The sequence below is a fragment of the Podarcis erhardii genome, assembly GCF_964252035.2.
Source record: "Podarcis erhardii genome assembly, chromosome: 1".
NCBI classification, from domain to species: domain Eukaryota; kingdom Metazoa; phylum Chordata; class Lepidosauria; order Squamata; family Lacertidae; genus Podarcis; species Podarcis erhardii.
The window spans coordinates 133426793-133449238 of NC_138497.1; the positions used below are offsets into that span (position 1 = coordinate 133426793).

Here is a 22446-nt window from a genome sequence, read left to right on the forward strand (position 1 = left end):
TCTTCACACCAATCTCTTCCATGGTATCTGGATGATCTACTGATCAGTTCACTCAGCTTCCAACAGGGACTTAAGAAAGTGTACTTTTCCTCATGCCTTCAGTTGCCTCATGCCTTCAGACTTAATTAGCAACAAAGAAAAGTGCTTCTGCTTATTATTCTGCAAAGGAAACATCTAGGAGGGAACGTGGCATGTGGCATGTTGCTTCTGTTCCTGGACAGACAACAAAAGATTCAGTAGCTAATCATCACAGTGCTGATGTATTTTCACACCAGTCTAATGAGGAGCACCACTATCAGATGTCCTGCCAGGATGTGATTCTGTGGATGAGGTTCTGCAAACAAGCCTCTTCAGAGATGTTACGTTTCCTGTCTCAGGCCTGGATAACTCAGCAGCTCCATCTACCAGGAATTATACTAATGACTGAACCAAGGCCCCATGTAAGAGAGATATTTCCTCTCAGGCACGTCCCCTAGTTACTATGAAGCCTTCTTGAATGAAGGGCTAATTACCAAAACACACAGGTTCAGTGGATGTGGTCAAAGACAAAGTGACTGGAGCTTTGAATCCCATGATTGGTGCTGTGAGTGTTCAAAGGGTGGAAACAACTCATCAGCAAAGGTATGCATTCCAGAAGTCCAAAGAAACCTGCCAAACTTTGCCCAAGGCACAATATGGGGCAGGGGCACAAATGCAATAGTGTGCTGTCTCAGTAGGACTAGTTCCTGGGCAAATACCCTGGATAATAATTGACCAAGGGAAATGGAATACACTTCTCTTATCAGACTCATTCACAGAGTTAAACAGAAGATTTAGGAGGGGAGCTTACTCTTATCACCTTGTACTTGCCCATTAGAGTGCTCGTGCTCTTCAGATCTCTTCGGGTTGTCATCTCTCTCTCTCTCTCCAGCAGTTTATTGGCTGCTGCCGCTTTGCCGTGAGTTTGTGGGGAGGACCGCTCCCCCTGCAAGCCCATTCTCCGTATTGGGCCTGGGGGCGGGCCCCATACTCCACCTCAGCATATAAGGCTCCAAGGAGGCATCGGGACATTGCTGCTGCCGCCTTGCCGTGCGTTTGTGGGGAGGGCTCTTCCCCCTGTTAGCCCATTCTCCACCAGGCCCGGGGAGCGGGGCCCACACTCACCACCGCCACAACTTTAAGGACACTGGTGCTGCTGCAGCAAATGTTTAAAATGTTTTTATATATTTTAAAGTGTTTTAAAAGTGTTTTTACTTTTTACTTTGTTGTACCACCATAAACGGTGGTTTTTATCCATGTATTTTTATTTTGTTTTGTTTTATTTTGTGTTGGGGTGGGATGGTTGTTGAGTGGGGTGGGGATTGGTTTTGTTTTGGTGTAATTGTTTTTTGTTTGTTTGCTTTTATATTTTGTAAATGGAGGCGAGTATGAGGCTTGGGATTCCTACTATGGAGGGGCGAGGGAGGTATGGAGGTGGGGGCAGATGTCATAGGTGAAGGGGATCGAGATACGGATATGCTCGTACCCCTTCCAATCTGCGCCCCATCCCGAGGGACGAGGGTAGGGTGAGCAAGGATTACTCACCTCCGTCACTGGTGTTGTGCAATGCCAGGTCTATAGGAAACAAAACCGCCACCCTTCGAGATTTCTTCATCTTGCAGGGGGTCGACCTGGCTTGTGTGACGGAGACCTGGGTGCGCGAAGAGGATACTGTTACCTTACGAGAGATGGCGCCCCCGGGTTTCTCCGTCCTCCACCAGTCGCGGACTGTGGGCCGGGGGGGAGGGGTGGCATTATTAAGCCGGGAAGATTGTTCTTTCAGGGCTCTACCATCGCCATCGATCCCCGGCATTGAATGTGTTGGCCTAGTGTGGGGCTCCGAGGTGAGCTTGGCTGTCTGGCTGGTGTACCGGCCACCTAGCGCACCAGCAGCCACCCTGTCAGGCCTGCTTGAGGCGGTGGCTGGCTGGGCCGTGGAGTTCCCTAACCTATTGGTATTGGGGGACTTCAACATCCATGCTGATGCCACTCCCTCCTCACAGGCTCTGGACCTGGTGTCTTCCATGGCAACACTAGGGCTCTCCCAGTTTGTTTTGGGCCCCACACATCAAGCAGGCCACATGCTGGATTTGATCTTTGGCGTCGGTATAGATGTGATCGTGTTTCCTTCGATGAAGGTGCCATGGTCTGATCACTACGTTCTGAAAGCCAGGATTGACGTTCCACCCCCACCCTGCTTAGGTGGCGAGCTGATTTGGGCTTGCCCGCAGAGGCTGATGGACCCTGATAGATTCCGTCAAGCCTTGCGGGACCTTTCTCCCCCGGCGACTCATTGACTGAGCTTGTTGAGGGCTGGAATACCCAGCTCCTGGCAGCCATCAATGAGATCGCACTTAAGCGCCCTCTGCGACCCCGCAGAAACCGGGCTCCCTGGTTTACCGAGGAGCTCCAGAAAATGAAGCGGGACCTCAGACGGCTAGAGCGAGTATGGCGGGGTGCCTGTGACGGAGCTTCAAGAACATCTTATAGGGTTTTTATGAAAACCTACGAGATGGCAGTGAAGGCCGCTAAGAAGTCCTACTTCTCGGCCTCCATTGCATCCGCTAGCTCTCGCCCGGTGCAATTATTTAGTATAATTCGGTCTTTAACGTCCCTCGAAGGACAGCCAAATTTAAATAACAATTTGACACACAGCTGTGAGGCATTTGCGAGCTTTTTTGCGGAGAAGGTCCTGTTGCTCCGCCGTGACGTCCCTGCCAATTTGGATACAATAAAGGAACTGGAGGCCCCTCGACTGTCCTCGGGTCCAGTATTGGACCACTTTGACCGGATGTCCCCAGCCGATGTGGACAGACTCCTCCGAGCTGGAAAGCCCACCACTTGTCCTCTCGACCCGTGCCCGTCCTGGCTGATTAGAGCATGTCCAGACGAGGTGCGGGCCCCCCTGGGGGATATCATCAATTTGTCCCTTGGCACCGGGACATTCCCAGGGGAACTGAAGGAGGCAGTGGTGCGCCCGCTTTTAAAGAAAACATCATTAGATCCCTTAGATCTATCCAATTACCGCCCGGTTTCGAATCTTCCATTCCTGGGTAAGGTGATTGAGAGAGCGGTTGCTGAACAGCTTGGTAGGTTTCTGGATGAAACATCGACTCTGGATCCATTCCAGTCCGGCTTCCGCGCTAGTCATGGGACCGAGACGGCTCTGGTCGCCCTAACAGATAATCTCTACAGGCAGCTGGATCGAGGCGGGTCGGGGCTGCTGATTCTTCTAGACCTGTCAGCAGCCTTCGACATGGTCGATCATGAACTCCTGGACCACTGCCTTGCCGACGTGGGGATCCAGGGCACAGTCCTTCAATGGCTGCGCTCGTTTCTCTCTGGTCGGGGACAGAGGGTGGCGCCACTCCTTGGTGTGTGGAGTGCCCCAGGGTGTGATACTCTCCCCGATGCTTTTTAACATCTTTATGCGCCCCCTCGCCCAGCTTGTCCGGAGTTTTGGGCTGGGCTGCCATCAGTATGCTGATGACACCCAACTCTATCTGTTGATGGATGGCCATCCTGACTCGGCCCCAGACACACTGATCAGATGCTTGGAAGCTGTGGCTGGATGGTTACGTGGGAGCCGGTTGAAGTTAAATCCTTCGAAGACAGAGGTCCTCTGGCTGGGACGGGACGATATGGGATTGAGGGGGCAACTCCCATCTCTTGCGGGGGTGCAATTAGTGCCAGCACCGTCTGTTAAGAGTTTGGGTGTAATCTTTGATACCTCCCTCTCCATGGAGGCGCAGATTGCAGCTATAACAAAGGCGGCATTTTTTCATCTCCACCAAGCTAAGCAGTTAGCTCCTTACCTCTCTCGCCCTGACCTAGCCACTGTGATCCACGCGACGGTCACCTCCAAACTGGATTATTGTAACTCGCTCTACGTGGGGCTGCCCTTGAGACTGACCCAAAAACTCCCGCGGGTGCAGAATGCCGCAGCGAGACTCCTTACGGGGTCTTCGCTGCGAGATCACATTCATCCGGTGCTATACCAGCTGCACTGGCTCCCGGTGGAGTACAGGATCAGGTTTAAGGTGCTGGTTTTAACCTTCAAAGCCCTATACGGCCTAGGACCCTCGTACCTACAGGACCGCCTCTCCTGGTATGCCCCACAGAGGAACTTACGGTCTTCAAATAAAAACATCTTGAGGGTCCCAGGCCACAGAGAGGTTAGGCTGGCCTCAACTAGAGCCAGGGCTTTTTCGGCTGCGGCTCCAACCTGGTGGAATGCTCTGTCACAAGAGACAAGGGCCCTGCAGGACTTGACATCTTTCCGCAGGGCCTGCAAGACAGAGCTGTTCTACCAGGCCTTTGGTCAGGGTGCAGCCTGACTCCTTCCTTTGGCAATCTTTACAAAACTTTAGTTTATGGTTGCCATCAATTTTGATTTTAATTAATTTTTATAATGTTTTTATAATGTTGCACTGTTTTAGTGTTGTTAGCCGCCCTGAGCCCGGCTTCGGCTGGGGAGGGTGGGATATAAATAAATTTTATTATTATTATTATTATTATTATTATTATTATTATTATTATTATTATTAAAATAACCAATACTAAGACAAGACAAGACAAGTCAGTGTCGTGTTAGAAATATTTAGCTTTTAAATAGCCTACGGTTAAAGTATATAATGAGGGACGCGGGTGGCGCTGTGGGTAAAACCTCAGTGCCTAGGACTTGCCGATCGTATGGTCGGTGGTTCGAATCCCCGTGGTGGGGTGAGCTCCCGTCGTTCGGTCCCAGCTCCTGCCCACCTAGCAGTTTGAAAGCACCCCCAAGTGCAAGTAGATAAATAGGTACCGCTTTATAGCGGGAAGATAAACGGCATTTCCGTGTGCTGCAGCTTCGTCACGCTGGCCACATGACCCGGAAGTGTCTCCGGACAGCGCTGGCTCCCGGCCTCTTAAGTGAGATGGGTGCACAACCCTAGAGTCGGACACGACTGGCCCGTATGGGCAGGGGTACCTTTACCTTTACCCTAAAGTATATCATATTCCCCACGTATCCTAGAAAATATTTGTATTAAACAATCAGGTATTAAAAGATCAAGTAGTAGTTAACATGTTTAATTTCTTATTTTAATCATCCCATTCACCATCATTCTCTAAGTCAGATTCTTCAGTATCTGAAAGATGTATTGCCATGTGTCACTTCTGAACAACATCCTTAACAGCAGCAACTATTTCTTCATCAATGGGGGGTGTTGGATTCTGAGCCCCTGGTTTCAATTGTTTCCCTTTTCTGAAACGACTCATTAGAACATCTTCAGTGAAAGGAGTTGATGGATTGTCACTCTCTGACCTTTTCAACTGCACATCCTTCAAATTTTGGATCAAATTGTGTTGAGATTCCCTTTTGGAAGGAGAGATGCAAAGTGCTGGGAATATGACAACTGAAGGGAGATCAACATTATGGGACAGCTTACTTAATTTTTATATGGAGGAAGGCACTGCTAATACATCTTAAATCCACCCTTCATTCCTAGACTATGGGAGTCTAGTTTATTGTTTGGGCTGCAAGTTGAACCCAGCTCTGTGGGCATCACAGAATAAAGCAGAGGATGCCCAAGGGATTTTTTCAATAAGCCTTTTGCCTTTGTCTCTTTCAATACTGCTTCTGCGCCCCCACATTTCTCAATTACTTCAAAAATATTCTTTAATTTTCTCCTGTCCTTCAGATGGTCCTGCCAAATCTTTCAAATCCAAATTTCCTTTTGTTTGATCTTGTGGTGTTCTGTGTCGTTGGCTTTTGCCGCAATATAACTAACTAACTATGATTGACATATGTCAGAGGATAGTATGTGCCACACAGCAGGTCTAAAACTGAAGATTTGATTTACATGATTTATGTGCACCCTCTACTTCTGCAGTTGCCCTATTGTCTATCTAGCATGTTTATTTATGTATGGAGGTGCTTTTATCTTATGCTGGTCTACGACCGTAATAAAGATTTGGAAGATGGTCCTGCATTATGCCAGCCTTAGCAAAGATCTTAGCAAAGATCTTCAGGATCTAAGCTGGTAGCAAAGCCAGTTTGGGACCTCATCCAATGTGACAGATATGTTTGAAGTTTCTGGGGGTTCCCAATATATTCTTTGCTTAGTTTATGTCTTCTGGATTTTCGTTTCCAGTTTCTTATCTCAAGCAGTGCTTGAGAAGCACAACATGAAGGAGATGAGACCCTATAGTTTGGTGATCTTGTACTTGGATGAGGATAAGATAATGGACAAGATGCCTCAGCGGCAGGAGCAATAACAACAGTTATCATTTTCTCACATTTTCTTGCTAAACAGCATCATTTTCTCACAACTCAGACTGCATTCTGTCCCACAACTTTTTAAGGTTGTCAACTCAGTAACCATTATGTCCCTTGATTACTATGATATGCCCTCCCAAGACCAAGACCTCAGCTGGGGCTACTGTATCTGAACATTAACAACTTTGCTTGTCTTCTCTTTAATAAAACCTTATCTTTTAAAAGTCTTGAATTGAAAAACACCAAGCAGTCTCCTGGACCTTTAAATTATTTTGTACTCTCAGATCTTATTCGGAATTCTTTGTCTATATCCATCCACAACTCATTTTGTTGTACGCCCAGCCAGATTGCTAATTCTTGACTTTTGGTCAATCCTTTCTTCTTGTGCCTCTGGGAGACCTTTGAAACGTAAAACCATCTCTCTCTGGTGCATCTCCAGAAGAGCTATCTGGTCCAAAGTAGTTTCATGTAATGTCACTAGATCCTTTATTTCTTCATTAGTTGTTTCTTGATTTTTCCTCGGCTCTTTATTTTCATTCACTAATTTCTTAGAAGTGTCTTCCTGCTTGTTGATTCTGCTCTTGAGGTCCTGGACTGATTTATATGTGTGTTTATGTTTGATTGTTTGATTTTTTATTTGTTCAGAAAGTTCTTTTATTAATTTAGCATTCTGCTCATTTTTGCTATCCATTGCATCGTTTGTCGTTTAAGTTCTTGTCCATTTTTGCTATCATCTCTTTTATATCAAACTTAAATATTTGAATCCTCTGGGATTATCTTCCCTCTTTCCTTTCCATATTGCTTTTACCTTTTTAATGCTAATAGTTGTATGAGTTACTTTCTCATCCCCCTGTCCTAGCCCCCTGATATTTTCTTAGTCTTATATCTATTCTGCTTGAGTTTAAGGGTGTTCCCAGATTGAGAGCTGTGGCAAATCCCTTTTTCAGGGTGTCATTGGCAAAAGGATTCTTCCTGATAACGTAAGAGGAAGTGCCATCCCTGAACTAGACTGCCGATCCCAGAACCTCAGAATGGGAATTTGCTGTAAGGCTAAATTTTCTACTTTCCCTCTCTGTTGACACTGAATATGTTTTTATAATCTATCTTCTCACTTCAAAATGGTTTTCATCAAATCAAAGTAGGTGCTTACTTGGTCTTCTGCTTGCAGGTCTAGCTATACTCCATTTCCCCCCTTATACTAATAATTTCATCTTAACTTCAGCAGTTCTACCCGTTTAGTTAAGGCAGGGATGGGCAAATTTACTGAAATAAAGGGCTGTATTCTCTCCAGGGGTGGGGAAGTTCATACCAGGGTGGGGTGGTGATACACCGTAATGCAACCTTCAGGAATGGTAGACAGTTACTCGGCTGCTCCTTTTCCTTCGTTCTTGTTCATCCACTATTAATCCATATGGCACTGAAGTTTATTTCACAGTTGACTTTCTCCATATACAAGTGCATGTGATGGTAGCTCATTCCCACGGGAGGCAGAGATGAGACCAGCTTGGATGGCTTCAAAGAAGATTAAACAAATTCATGGAGGAGAGGGCTATTGAAAGCTACTAGTCTGAATGACTTTGCCTCTGCAGTTGGAGGCAGCAATGCTTCTGAGTACCAGTTGCTAGAAGCCACAGGAGGGAAGAGGCTCTTCTGCTTCTATCCTGCTTGGTTTTGGTTAGCCACTGTGAGAACAGGGGGTGCTGGACTAGATGGGCCATTGGCCCGATCCAGCAGGCTCTTCATGTTCTTATTGCATTCAGATTGATCAGCTTAAGAGAAGTGCTTTGGAAGGACTGTGTGCCTTTTCAGCCTTGCAAACAAGGTGGCTGTGGGGGCTTTTTAATATCAAAGCTGTTACTGTAGTATTTGTGGATGTCCTTTTATAAAAGGAGGGCAAGAGCAAAAGGCTATACTCTAGTTACAGTGGTGCCCCGCAAGACGAACGCCTCGCAAGACGGAAAACCCGCTAGACGAAAGGGTTTTCCATTTTGGAGGCGCTTCGCAAAACGAATTTCCCTATGGGCTTGCTTCGCAAGACGAAATGTCTTGCGAGTTCCTGCGGGTTCCCCCCCTTTCCCCCCTTTTCCTAAGCCGCTAAGCCGCTTATCAGCTGATCCGCTAAAAGCCGCTAAACCGCTAATAGCGCTAATCCGCTCAGCTGTCAATGGGCTTGCTTCGCAAGACGAAAAAACCGCTATACGAAGAGCCTCACGGAACAGATTAATTTCGTCTTGCGAGGCACCATTGTATTGAATTTAGTTTGGAGATATAGTTGCTGCTAGATGAATGGAACTCTGAAATAGATTCTGTTGGACAGTCCTATGAATTAAGATCAGCTTGACAACAGAACAAATTTTGTAACAGCTTGGGTCATCTTTGGATTGGGCCCTTAGTTGAAGCCACCTAGAATGTTGTTTTTCCTTCATCTAAAGAATCAGATATGGGTGATATGCTGAATTGATCAAGAAAAATGTACTTTGGAAATGCTACATTTTATTGGGGTTTTTTTTTTTACTTGAGATTGCTCAGTTTGGCTTGAAATCCTCTATCCCCACCCCACTCTATTTCCAGTGCAGACTGGCTAGTGGTTCTAGGATTCTGCGACCTCAGCTCCAGTCCACTATAGACATAGCACCACAAATTTTGGACAATATGACTGATTTGTAAACGGTGTATAATGCTATGCATCAGGAACAATATTCAGCTAATAGAAAAGAGAGGTTAGCTTTACAGTTCTTAACCCAAGGTACTATTTCTGGGTTAGCGGAGTCTGTAACTTGAAGCGTCTGTAACCTGAAGCATTTGTAACCTGAAGCGTCTGTAACCCAAGGTACCACTGTATTCCAATTGTCTCTTCCAGTTAAGTTCCAAGAGTAGGAGAGATTGTGATAATTTTTTATTTTTATTTTTTTAAACCTACTCTGCCTGCTAAAGATGAAATTAAACTTGTGAAGTAGCAATTGGCTTTCTTCCTGTAAAATGGATTTTAATCATTGCAGACCAGCAACGGAGGAGGGAGTTTAAGTGATTATTCCTCCTCTGTCCCATCTACTCCAAGCACAAGCCAGAAGGAGCTACGGATTGATGTTCCACCTACCACAAATACTCCAACTCCTGTTCGTAAACAGTCCAAGCGCCGGTCCAATCTTTTTACGGTAAGTGAACCAGGAGACAGAATGCTTGTCTCTGTTAATTCATCATTGCTCCTTAATTTACTTCTCTAGTGTTATCTATGCTGACCAACTAGGCATTTGTTATGATTCTTTAGCAGAACAATAGAGAACCTAGCTCTTGAAGTAGGGACATGGGTAAGTTATGGATAGGGTTCAGGGGCATTAGGCTTTCCTGGAATAGTGAAGGGTTTCTCAAAATGCTCTTTCTTCTGTAGTACAAACTATGACAAAAGTAAGGCGTCCATACTGTTGTCCTGCTCCTGATTCCACTCGTCTGCTTTCCCAGGCAGGAGCCGACAGGCCCTCTGCTGCACGTCCAGTAACCTTTTCCACACCATGGCACCCACCCATGGCTTGCCGCCTGAGGACTGTTCATGCAGGCACAGTTGCACTTGCTCTCCTTGTGCTCCATGGGCGTTTCAGGTACAGTGGGCAGGATTATGTTAGAGAGTCTTTTCTGCTGTGGTGCCCAGAATGTGGAACTCTGTCCTAGTTGGTTTGCTTGGCTGCTTTGCCAGTATTTCTCTCTTTGCCAGAAACATTTTTGGATGAGCTTTTGATTTACTTGCTACGCTGCTGTTTGTGATTTGCTTGTTGACTCCTTTGTGGTTAACTGTCTGCTGCTTTTTGTAGGTTGGTTGTTGTTGGTTCATTATGGTTTAATGGATTTTTTAGCTTGGAAGACACCTTGAGCCCTTCCTTTGAAAATTGGTATGCAGTTTTGAATAAAGAAATAAGTTTTGAGCTTATCTTTAATTCCTTTTTCATGCTGTGTCTATTCCTTTAAGCAGTACAGTGGTGCCTTGCAAGACGAAATTAATTCGTTCCGCGAGTCTCTTCGTCTTCCGGTTTTTTCATCTTGCGAAGCACGGCTATTAGCGGCTTAGCGGCTATTAACGGCTTAGCGGCTATTAAAGGCTTAGCGGCTATTAAAGGCTTAGCGGCTTAGAAACGGGGGGGGGGGAGGGAGGGGAAAAAAACTCGCAAGAACTCGCAAGACGTTTTCATCTTGCGAAGCAAGCCCATAGGGAAATTCGTCTTGCGAAGCACCTCGAAAACGGAAAACTCTTTCGTCTAGCGAGTTTTTTGTCTTGTGAGGCATTCGTCTTGCGGGGCACCACTGTATAGTAATAAAAACAGAAGAATCTTAAACACCAGCAATGAACTTATTTTGTTTGCTCCTTATAGTCAGGACTGACCCAGTGGCAAGTGTTACGGGTGGGGGGGGGGCTCCTCTCTGCATCTACCCTTTGGGAACTATACATTATGTGAGGATGCAGCAGCAAGCAGCCTTTTCTGCTATAGCACCCTCCCCTCATCATCTTGACAGGCACCAAGGTGGTATTATTTTTGGTGACAAATTGTATGTGCTGGTGTTTGAATTGTGCCAATTATAGCTTGGAATGGGATCTGCCTAATAGTCTGCTGTATATTTTAGTTTAATTCTAATTTTAGAATTTCTTGTTGTAGATTTTGTTTAATTTTCTGAGTTGTTGTATATCATGGATTGGTACTGTAAACTGTCCTGTGGTCAGTCTGGACAAAAGGTGGGTTAGAAATAAAGCAAACAAATAGACAGTTGGTTTTAATGTTGATTGTGATTTTATGTTGTTATATTCACTGCTGTTTTACAGAATATGTGCCCTGACCTAAGATCAATGGACATAGGGTGGGAGATGAATATTTTAAATGAATTAATAAATACTACAATGTTAGGCTTTCTAGGAAAAGTGGAATGTACTGGAATGTGCACACATTAGCTTAATGGTGATGTGACTCTGCTGTGTTGTGAGATTGTTAGATAATGTCTTCCTCCACTAGATGTCAGTGTCAGTCAAGGAACAGAATGTAGAACAGGAGAACTTGAAATGGTCTCTAGAAAGACCACTTGGATTTGTACGCAGAAATTACAGCTTCTTCTTCTGCTCATATTTTGTTTAGGATCCTGATGTGAGGATGTGCATATTTTAATATTGAAGGCAATGGATTAAAATGGAAGGGTTAAGCACACAGAGTTGTATCTAGTCTTCCCAAGAGCACTGTTCCAGACAGGGGAAGCTCTGCTGGAAGAAGCTGGGATGGCCATTGTCTCCCATGTCCCCACTGTCACCAGAGCCCCCAGGAGGGCTGGGAGATGTTGCCAGGGGAAGGGCAAACCAGTGACTATCGCCTCTGCTTTGCCATTCCTTCTGCTAGTGGGAGCCTCTTTTCATGCAGGGACATTTCTAGATCCAGCCCATTCATACGGTTTTTCACAAGGAATAAACAGTACAAAGAACAAAAACTTACTTCAGTGGTTCTAAATTTAATTCATAAAGCCACTACTAATAAACCTGTATCCATTGGAAGTAAAACTGGCTGGCAGAGGTAGATTCATTTACTTGTTTTAAATACAGTACTGCATAAATAATTGGATGCTCTAATATTTTTACATACAACTACAAAATGGGATTTTTGTAGTTCCAAGGAGAGAAACACATCATGATTGATCAGATAATGTAAAAACTGATAATACTAACTAACTAGTTGGTAGTTTCATTTACAGAGGGCATTCTCCACATAGAAAATCCATGATAGATTATGCTGTGTTGCAAGTGCCCCATAACAAAACAACAAATATGCTAGAAATTAGATAGAAACTTACAACAAATTGATCTTTAAAAATATTGTTTCTACAAGGATGCTGATACATTAGTGTTCATCAGAAATGATGCTGTATTTCGTACTCTTTCACTTGAATTAAAGGATGGTAGCAGTGGCCATTTCTGTAATGAATAAAACTTTCTAAGACTAAAACTTCCTTTCCAGATGCTCAGATTGTTGCATGATACACTTTTGTGGACCGAAGGAGCAACTCAGTCTGAGCAGCTGCAAGGTTTATCATATTTTGTGAAATTAGTTTTATAATACATAAGAAATCCCACATATTATTGTGGCTATATAATCAGTAGTGTGATTTCTCTGAAGAAATTTAATTTGTGCGCAGCTTTTTATGATATAAGGTATTTTTTTAGGTCTATTGTTCAAAGTATGCAGATATAGGTCATTGTTGACCAAGCCACCTAATCTTAATTACCCTTGGAAGATAAATAATATTTACTGTAAGCCAAATGAGTGCCCATCTCAAAGTAAGGCTTATTTGTTTAGTAAACAAAAGCGCAGGTCATTTTAATGAAAATTTCGCTTCACTGAGCAATGGATTTTTGCATCTCATTATATGCAATATATTATATATGGTATGGTTGTGTCTTTAGATAAAACTGTTATAAACAAATTGTTCTTTCCCCGTTTTTTAAAAAAATAAAAAGTAGCAGTAGTCCATTAAAAATGTGTTCATACCTATTTCCTGGTTTTGAATGTGAGCCATATGTAGTTGAAAACAGGTGTAGGGGAATCTACTTGCCCTCAAATATGTGAAATTACAGGATCTATTAGTAGCATAGATATTCTAAAAGTACTAAAAGATCTTGAATGTGGGCTAAATAAGATATATGGTGTTGGAGCAGGCTAAAGCAGGTTTTTTGGGGCTGATAGGACTAATTTTATTTTTTAAATAATAAAACATATTTCTGTTAAAATATTTAAAGTAGTTCACAAGCAAAATTCCTCAGCCAAAAATGTACAAAGAGGAGCTGTTCCTAGCCAACTATTATGGATTTAGGGAAGGATATCCAGAAGGACTGAGGAAAAGCTGTGAGAAGCTTGCAAATATGGAAGAAAAAATTAGGCTGCTCTCGAACTTGAGAGAAGCGGGGACTTTGGCATGTAGTTGAGAGTGTGGTAAACTCAGTATCTTTTACTGAGGCCGTAACTCAGCAACAGGGAGTATGAGGTTCACCACATGGTGCTGGACTCCAACTCTGATCTGTCACAGACAGAATGGTCAACACAGTAAGGGATGTGGGAAGTTGCAATCCAGCAATCCTGAAGGACCGCATGTTCCCTGTACCTACTCTACCTGGCTAGCCGTACAAGTGAGTCAGGTTGGGAGAATGCAAGCTACTCCCTTTTAGGGGGTAGGCCATCCAAATAGTATGAACTTATATCAAAACACTGTATACTTCTCCTGTTCCCTGAACTATACATATTTTGTTTTTCACATGCACTTAATTCCATGATGGTTATTCTTTGAAATTCTGTGGTCTGAAATTTTAGTTTTCTTCATCCATTCCTTAAAATACAAAAAGTAGTTGTGACTGATATCCTTATTTTAATTTGCATTCCAAATTTAAACGTTTCAGACAACTCAGTAATGCATTGCAGATAAGCAGCATGATTTCACATCACTTGGTTTTTATTAGCATTCAGTTGTGGCACTGGACATCACCAGTATGTTCACTTCATATATCATCTATGATTTGAAAAGCGCATGAAAATGTTTCCCCATTTTCAATATTGCGTGAGTAATGTTCCCACTGAAAAGTAATGGAGTGAAGTTGTCACTTGTCAGCATAGTTATTAAGGGGGATGACTTTTAGGTCTTGCTCATAATAAAATAAATCTGTCACATGTAGATTTACTTATCTCACAATAAAGGAGGAGGGTAGGAAGTTCTATTTAAATAAGATTGTGTGTATTTGTCCCACAGCTGTGTAAAAGCAAGCAAGATGATTCTTACCCCGTGAAATGCTCTAAAATAGACAATACTTACGTTTTGTTTTTGTTCTGTTTTTAAATTAACCAAGATAAAGTAGCCGTTTGTTTTTAAAGGAAAGCTTTATTGTATCTTATCCATTGATCTTTATAGGGAGAGAGGTATGCAGATAAGAATGATTAGCATTTGCCACTTTTATGCTTGTCAAAGCAGCTTGGTTTTCCAAGCATTGTTGGTTTGACTTTGATGCTATCATTCGAAAGTAGTAAAAGAGGAAATTTAATGAAATTTAATTCCAATCAAGGTAATCCATAAAATTACACTGCTGAGTAGTTAATAGCCTTTTAAAATCCCATCAGATGATAATTAAGTATATACACTTGTATAAGGAGTTGCCTATGTAGAAAGGCACACAATTTCCTGTTAGCTTTTCTTGTGTCTGTATTGAATTCACAGGAGTTGCTGCTGAGCCATTTAAAAGCTTACATATTAATATGTAGGTAATATTTTAATTATGTCTTTTGATCTATCTTCTGGTGTGTTAAAACAACTTTTTAAATTTCAAATGTGAATATGGGAAAATATGTGAATTGGTGTTATTAATAACAGTGTTAACTTTGCTTTTACCTTGCAGTCTCGGAAAGGGAGCGACCCAGACAAAGAGAAGAAAGGATTGGAGAGCAGAGCAGATAGTATTGGAAGCGGTCGTGCAATCCCAATTAAACAGGTATATTCTTTTGTGTGTGTGTGTGTATGCACACACACCTACGCACACACACGTTTTCCTGTAGTTGGAGACACACCTCAGGTCTTAAACACCATGATGCTGGGCCTGTGTGCCAAGATTTGTTTGATGTGCTGTGGTGATGAATGTTGAAGTCACTCACTTGACATCAATTAGGAGAGGTTCCTATGTGTATTAAAATAGGATCATTAGAATAAGAAGAGGGGAAATGTGACAACAGGCCTAATGAAGTGCAGTCTGCTGGCCTGCATATGGAGCGTGCTTCTAGGCTGAGCTGGCTTCAAAGCCTGCCTTTGTAGAGAGGGCTTTGATTGGGCCGTTTGCTGCCAGTCGACAAGGGTAAATCAGATCGCTGTACAAGAGCCCCTTGTGATCACAGAAATAGCCTGATGTGGCCCTCATTTGCTATTGCAGAAGGACATCTGAACACTGTTCCAGGCTGGTTTGCGACAACTAGGCAATTAGTTGCGATAATCATAGCTGGTGTGTCAGCTGTGCACTCTTGTTTGTAATTTGCTAATGAAGGAATTGTAACTTCATTTAGACCTTGTTATATAGGAGAACATTTACAGTCATAGTATGTGGCCTTAATTAAACTTCCTCGTTACACTACAGGATTTGAAATTGAGGATTTGTTTTGGTTTGTTTGACTAGTGCAGGTTCACTTGAGTAATGAATGTGTGTGTGTGTGTGTGTGTGTGTGTGTGTGTAGAGAGAGAGAGAGAGAGAGCGCGCACGAGAGAGTGCATATCTGTTACAAAACTTAGGACTCATAATTTTTGGCCCGCACATCAGTTCAACATATTTATGATACTTGGGTATTCTGAGGTTTTTTTTGGCTTTGATAACTTGACCGTTGAAGTCAATGTCCTTGTTCCCCATTAACTTGCTTGGAAAGTTTCCCGTGGCAAAGAGGTTAGGTGGTGTGCCTTCTCATAAACATTTGCCATGTTTCCTTGATAATTTAGGTGATTTAACCTGTAATAACTTGTGGCCCTCCACATGTTGTTGGACTACAGCTCCACCAGCCCCAGCCAGTGAGGTCAGTGGTCGAGAATGATGGGAGTTGTAGCCCAGCAAAATCTGGAGGGTCACAGGCTCCCTACTTTGGTTTTGCATCTTGATAGTAGAAAAATGCAAATCTTCTGTGTGCCACTAATGTTGTTACTAAAAACTATTTTTAATAATAATAATGTGATAGCAAAATATTTCAGAATATACTTTGTATAGGGATTTTTACAAATTAGCCTTCTTAGACTCAATTTTTCTCAGGACACATGTGGGAAAGGCTAGAAATTAAAATATTAAAATATTGAAAATGGTTGAAGATTTATCAAAGGCTAAACACCCCCCCCCATCATCTCCCCCTAAACTCATGTGTTGGAGGGTAATTTTAAAGTTTCACTGGGGTCTGTGAAGTTGCACCTGGATAAAGGTTGCTATGTTACTTGTGTTCACACTAAGGCCAGAAAATGCTTAGTAATCCCCATATTCCTATTTTTCCTTTGGGGGGCGCAAAAATGTGGTTTATTGAATAGCAGGCTTGCAATATGCGTAAAGGTAAAAGGTAAAGGTACCCCTGCCCGTACGGGCCAGTCGTGTCCGACTCTAGGGTTGTGCACCCATCTCACTTAAGAGGCCGGGGGCCGGCGCTGTCTGGAGACACTTCCAGGTCACGTGGCCAGCGTGACAAAGCTGCTCTGGCGAGCCAGCACTAGCGCAGCACACGGAAATGCTGTTTACCTTCCCGCTATAAAGCGGTACCTATTTATCTACTTGCACTTAGGGGTGCTTTCGAACTGCTAGGTGGGCAGGAGCTGGGACCGAAAGATGGGAGCTCATCCCGCCGCGGGGATTCGAACCGCCGACCATGCGATCGGCAAGTCCTAGGCACTGAGGTTTTACCCACAGCGCCACCCACGTCTCCGCATTATACGTAGTAGTGATTTAAATTCTGAGTATGGCTTGGAGATTGCAGGATTTTTCAAGTCCAACTAGAGAACAACTAATAGCCCAAATGCCGGAACAATAGTTTTATTATCAGCTGTATGAAACTGTTGCCAAAATCAGCAGCAGTGTCTCCTATAAAGAGTGACTGAAATGCCATATTTTGATGTCAAGATTGCCTTTGTTGTGAATATTGCCCTTTCCCAGTATATTGGGAAACCCCAAATTAGGGAGTCAAGCACTGTTCTTTTCATCCCTGGCAAGAGATTTGTGCTCAGATTGGCCCCAAAATCCTTCAGCATGGCTATCATCCTCTAAAACAGGGGTCCTCAAACTACGGCTCGCAGGCCAGATCCTGCCCGCCAGGGTTCTGAACCTGCCCCACCTGGCAATTGCTGCAGCTGCAACAAGAGGAACCTTTTCGGCCCACCAAGCAGCACAAGGGGAAGCCAACAGCCACTGCGGCTGTGGCTCCAGTGAGAGCAAGATTGAGAAACAACCTCCCTGGGTGGGTAGGCGGCGCTTGGGGCCCCCCAGGCCCAGCGTGGGTTGGCAGGGGTGAGGGAGTGGATGCGGGGCGAGAGGCGAGCTGGGAAGGACACCAGCCTGTGTTGGGCTCGGGCTGCCTGGCTGGCTGGGGTTGAGGCGAAGGAAGCAGCGTGGCTGCAAGCGAGGGATGCTGTGGCGGCGGCGAAGCAGCAGCAGCAGAAGATACAGCCGGGGGTATGGCGTGTTCGGGTTCTCTTCCCTTGCTGCTGGGCGCACGGCTGGGGCCCAGGTGGGTGCGTGACAGCCGAAGGTGAGAGCCCTTCCTTCCCGTGCCGCCGTCCTCTCACTGCCACCCACCTCCCTTCTGTTCACTGTCTGGCCCCCAACAGTGTCTGAGGGACAGTGAACTGGTCCCCTGTTTAAAGAGTTTGAGGACCCCTGCTCTAAAAAGAAGGTTTGGAGTGAGAACTTGTTTTTATTTCTAAAACTTCTGCTTCTGGGCCAGTAATCTCTCATAGCTCACACATTTTAGAATACATTTCATGTAGCAAAACAATTAGTATGAAAACCAAATAATAAACTTATCAATTGTAAAACAGCAGCGGGGAACTACAGGCTACATCTAGACACAGTAAGACTAGCCCACCACTAGCTCGTGCTCAATTGTTTCTCAGAAAAAAGGAATGCTTTCCAAAGTAGGAAAGTTTCAGTGGTTTTAACTGAAGGAAAGGAGAGAGCTCAGCAGGCAAGAATTCCTGGGCGAATAATTCCTAGTAGCTGCTTATTGAATCTCACATGGCTGGGCTGGGACAAAGCAGAGCCTCTTCTACTTAACTTGAGGACATCCATACCTTCGTTTGATTATTGTAGTTGTTACTACAAATGTTTCTGTCTGCTATGTGTTTTCTAAATTGTGCTTTTTGGTACTGTTGGCCTTGTCATCTTTTTTTACTATCATTTCCATTCTATTCCTGATGTTCAGTCCATGAGTGCTGTTGCTCACATAATCAAAACTGTATCACCATTGCCCAAGAGTGAGCTCTGAGGGTGCTTGGGACACCCTTCCACTAAGGCTTGCAGAAGTCCAAACATTCCTTAGGCAGAAATTCTAAGACAGCCCAGTGAAGACTGTCACTGTTTAGTGCTAGAGATGGAAGGGAAACCTGCTGGGAGGAGAATGGAATGGAGTTGTTCAGATTCTGAGTAGAGAGCTTGCTCTCCCAAGGGCAGCATTTTGTTGCCAATCCAAACTGTATTATTTATTAAAATCTTATTTATCCTCTGTTGCTGTTTTATTTTGTTGGAGTATTTTTTTTCCATAGCAAGCACTATATTTCAACAAAATCAAAGTAAAATTGCAGAAATTTCATGTTGTGAAACACTTTTCTTTCCTTGGGCATTTACTCATACTTGGTCTTCATAACATCTAATAACAGTGGAGATACATAAAAACACACACACACACACACACACACACACACACACAAACACACACTGTATAATGTGACGGGGGTCCCGTCATCCCCCTGCTGCTGTGTACATAATAAAAGGGTACTAGTTATTGAAGAGATGTTTTGTGTTTTCATTCCCTTTACCATTTTATTTTATTTTATTTTTTATTGGTACTATTCTGTTCTGTTCTATTAACTAGCTTCTTTGCTAATGATAGTTGCCAGATTTTATTGTACCATGAAGACAGCATGCCATCCTTCAACAGATTCCAATATCTAGCTATCATTAGTCTTGCTGCTACCAATAATTGCCCAATAAAGTGTTTATAATGCAGGTCCATAATATCTCTCAAATAAAGGTTGGGTAGTGCCCACTCTGGACATTTAATAACCTGCCCCATTATTATTTTGACTCCCACAAAGCATGTTCATCATATATGCTGATGCTGAAAAGAAAAAGATGTGCTGCTGAACTGAGTTGCCATTGAGCTGTTTGCCATGAGACCAAGATATTCTTCCTACTAAGCCACCACCAAATGCTGCACACTCTTCTACCTGCTACCTGTCCCTATTAAATCTTCTACAATGTGTGGTTTTTGTTAGTTGATATATTTCAAATATTTTAAAGTTTGCTGCCTTCATGGTTATATATGCGGATCTCAACGTTTTTAATTACTTGACCAAGAAAAAAGTATGTAGTTTTAATTTATCTAGGGCTGTGAATAGAATGATTACATGTGACTATGTAAATTGAAAAGAAATGTGATTCACGTTTGTGAGGACATATATAATTACTGGTACATATAGGAGTGTTCGTATAAACATATTCCTCACAAAATACAATCATTAAAATATGCTTTCCTGCAGCAGTGCTGCCAAATAAGAGGGCTATGTTTGAAATTGTTGTGAATCTTTGCGTTCCCTGTTTCCACCCCTCTGTCTAGCTGCAGATGCACAAAAAATAATTTAACATCAAGTCAGCTATAAAACTGCTCCGATGCTTTTCAGTAAGTTACAACTAGTACATGAAATTTCATGAACAAAATTACTCTTACTGTAATGTTATATAGCATAACCTTGACTAAATAAACGGTAGCTTCTTCCCAGTACCAGAATGTTAACAGTTCTGTATAGCCAGGGCTGGAAACATATTTTTCAAAATTCCAGACACACAAGTATTTGTGGGTCAGGGTTCTAGGAGTCTACCCACACACTGCAGAGAATAGTCATATATGTCAGTGAGATAGATTTAGTGTAAGTGGGCAGTAGACAAGACTCTATGCTACTAACCAATCTGGTTACCTGTCTAAAGCCACAGCATTTTCTCTTTTAAAAAAGTATCAGAAGAGGTGGATGTTGCAGTGAAGTCTACTGTGATAGGGCTGTGACCATCTTTTTATCCAGGCAAGTGTTGTACATAAAAACTAAATCTTAATTTCAATTGATGGTTTGAAAACAAAATAGCGCTCGTCACAGTTTGTGTAATTTTCTCATCTGAGACATTGTCTGATTTGAGCCAATGGCTGGACGCAGTTTGAAAGTTGCCTGGGGTATATATTCAAGGCAGAATTGAGTGTTCCATAAAAGCTCCCGACATTTGGTTGTTGCCCTCTGTCTTGTCATGGGAGACAATGGAGGAGTAAGCCTTTGGGAGTGAAGTCAAACTTTTGGAAGGTTTCAGCATCTGCTGTGATTTTAAGAGACCTATGCAGAAGAGACATGTTTTGTTGCAGCTGGGGCAGATGAAAGCAACTGGTTGTGCTGCCGCAGCTGCGCCATGATGTTCCTTCTCTCTGCGCTCCTCCCAACAGTCATTCCTCCTCTGGTCTTTACAGGTGCATAACCTGTCTGTCTGTCTCCAGGCACTGGGGTCGTCTGCCAGGGATTCCCACATGGCAGGATGTTGCCAGCCTTCCTGTTACATTTGTAGATATCTTTGTAACACAGAATTGGTCTGCCAACAGGCAGAGCATGTCCTTGGAGATCCTGCCATCCTCCATTCTTTGGACATGACCACGCCAGCATAGATGTCACTGAGATGGGAGTGTGAACATGCTAGAAATGTGGGCTTGAGAGAGTACATCTTTGTTTGAAACTCTTATTTTGAAATGTGATACTCAAAATCTTCCAGTGCATGTGGAAGGCCTTGAGGCATTGTTCCAGGCAGTTGTAAGTTGCCCACAGCTCACTTCCATAAACCAGCATGCTGAATATGCAAGCCTGGTAGACCTTCATATTGGTATTGGATGTTATCATCACATTCTCACATGCCCTTTTCAAGAGCCCAGCCATTGCTGTAGCTGTCTTGCCTGTAGAGCTTCCTCAGGAGTGTGTTGTCAAGGCTGTGTGATCTGCAAACACTACCTCTTGGATAAGGACCCGCCATGCTTGTCTTGGCCCAGTGACATGCCAGGTTGAACAGACCCCGTTGCTCCTCAAATGACAGTACACATTGCCTTCGGTCGAGCTGAAGGCATGTGAAAGCAACAGGGAGAAGAATATGCCAAAGAAAGTTTGGATGTGAACACAGCCCTGTTTCGCATTGCTCTTTATAGGGAAGATGTCCCAAGGATGAACTGTCATACTCAACTGTGCCGCATATGTTCTTGTTGAAGGACACAATTATCTTGTGAAGCTTAGGTTGGCATCCTATCTTGTTGAGTTGTGTGAAAAGTCCATTTTGGCTGATGAGGTCTACAAAGGTGATGTACAAGGGGGGTCTCTGCTCTCTCCATTTCTCCTGAAGCTGGTCAGGTGAGAAAATCATGTTGGCCTCTGAGCTCTAAAGTTGCACTGTGACCTGGGATAGACCCTGTCAGCAGGTGACTGGTATATGTTGAGAACTACACAGGTGAAGGCTTTCCCCACAGTACTCAGCAGGGATATCTCACGGTAGTTTTTATAGTCATGTGGTCACCTTTGTTTTTGTAGGGTCACAACGCTAGAGTTGTGGCACGAATCCTTGTTCTCAAAACTGCCCAATCATTTGGGCATCACTCCTTGCCTTTCTCAGTGTAGCAAGTATATGCAGGGCACACATGTAACTCACAAGAGCCTTACCCTTTGCAGCGATAACAGGCTTCATGCCTGTTATCATGCCCTTTATCATGCCCTGTTATCATGCCCTTTATATCAGGCTTCATGCCCTTTATGCAGGCCTCAAACCAGTCTGCTGCAAACCAATCTGTTGCTCTCTTTTGCCAAAGGAGGACATAGCTCTGTTGTAGATTGCCTCTTCGATATGGTTCCACCTTGCTTTGATGCTATCTCTGGGGCAGTTCATTAGAGCTTGTTTGACAGAATTAGAGAAGCATTCACAAATTTGAGGTATGATGTTCTGGCAATGTTGATTCGAGACCACACTTTCTACCATGGGCCCTCTTTGACTAGAGATTAGCTGATCTGTATCTGGAAAACTAGTGAAAGATTGGGGTTGAAACTTGATTGCTTATTCATCTTGTCAAAGTCTGATGGTTACAGTATTGGACTAGGTCCTGAGAGACCAGGTTCAAATTCCCACTTAGCCATTAAGTTCACTGGGTGATGTTGGGCCAGCCACAGTGTCTGAACCTAACCTCACAGGGTTGCTGTAAGGATATAATGGGGGTGGGGCAAAGTGTGTCCTCGGAGGAAAGGTGGGATATAAATGTAAAAATAGACAACTATCACTAAAATAATTCCCTTCCTGCAGGTATGTTTTGATACCTACTTTATTTTTTAATTAAGTTTAACTTTCTGAAATCTAATTTTAATTTCCACATGGTGCCTTA

The 22446-nt window shown here is 43.6% G+C and overlaps 1 protein-coding gene and 1 long non-coding RNA gene across 8 annotated transcripts in view; one reads left to right on the top strand and one right to left on the bottom strand.

Moving 5' to 3' along the window:
* LOC309335598 overlaps nucleotides 1-22446 on the bottom strand; it is a 248011-nt gene that overhangs the window by 99072 nt on the left and 126493 nt on the right. The window lies entirely within an intron of this gene.
* The window catches only part of AGAP1 (ArfGAP with GTPase domain, ankyrin repeat and PH domain 1), a 335918-nt gene that overhangs the window by 97225 nt on the left and 216247 nt on the right, over nucleotides 1-22446 (top strand). For all 7 annotated transcript variants that reach the window (XM_081863021.1, XM_081863022.1, XM_081863025.1 and 4 more), the window contains 2 exons: nucleotides 9277-9432; nucleotides 14679-14771. In XM_081863021.1, coding sequence (XP_081719147.1) covers nucleotides 9277-9432; nucleotides 14679-14771 — 249 coding nt within the window. The remainder of the gene's footprint in view (nucleotides 1-9276; nucleotides 9433-14678; nucleotides 14772-22446) is intronic.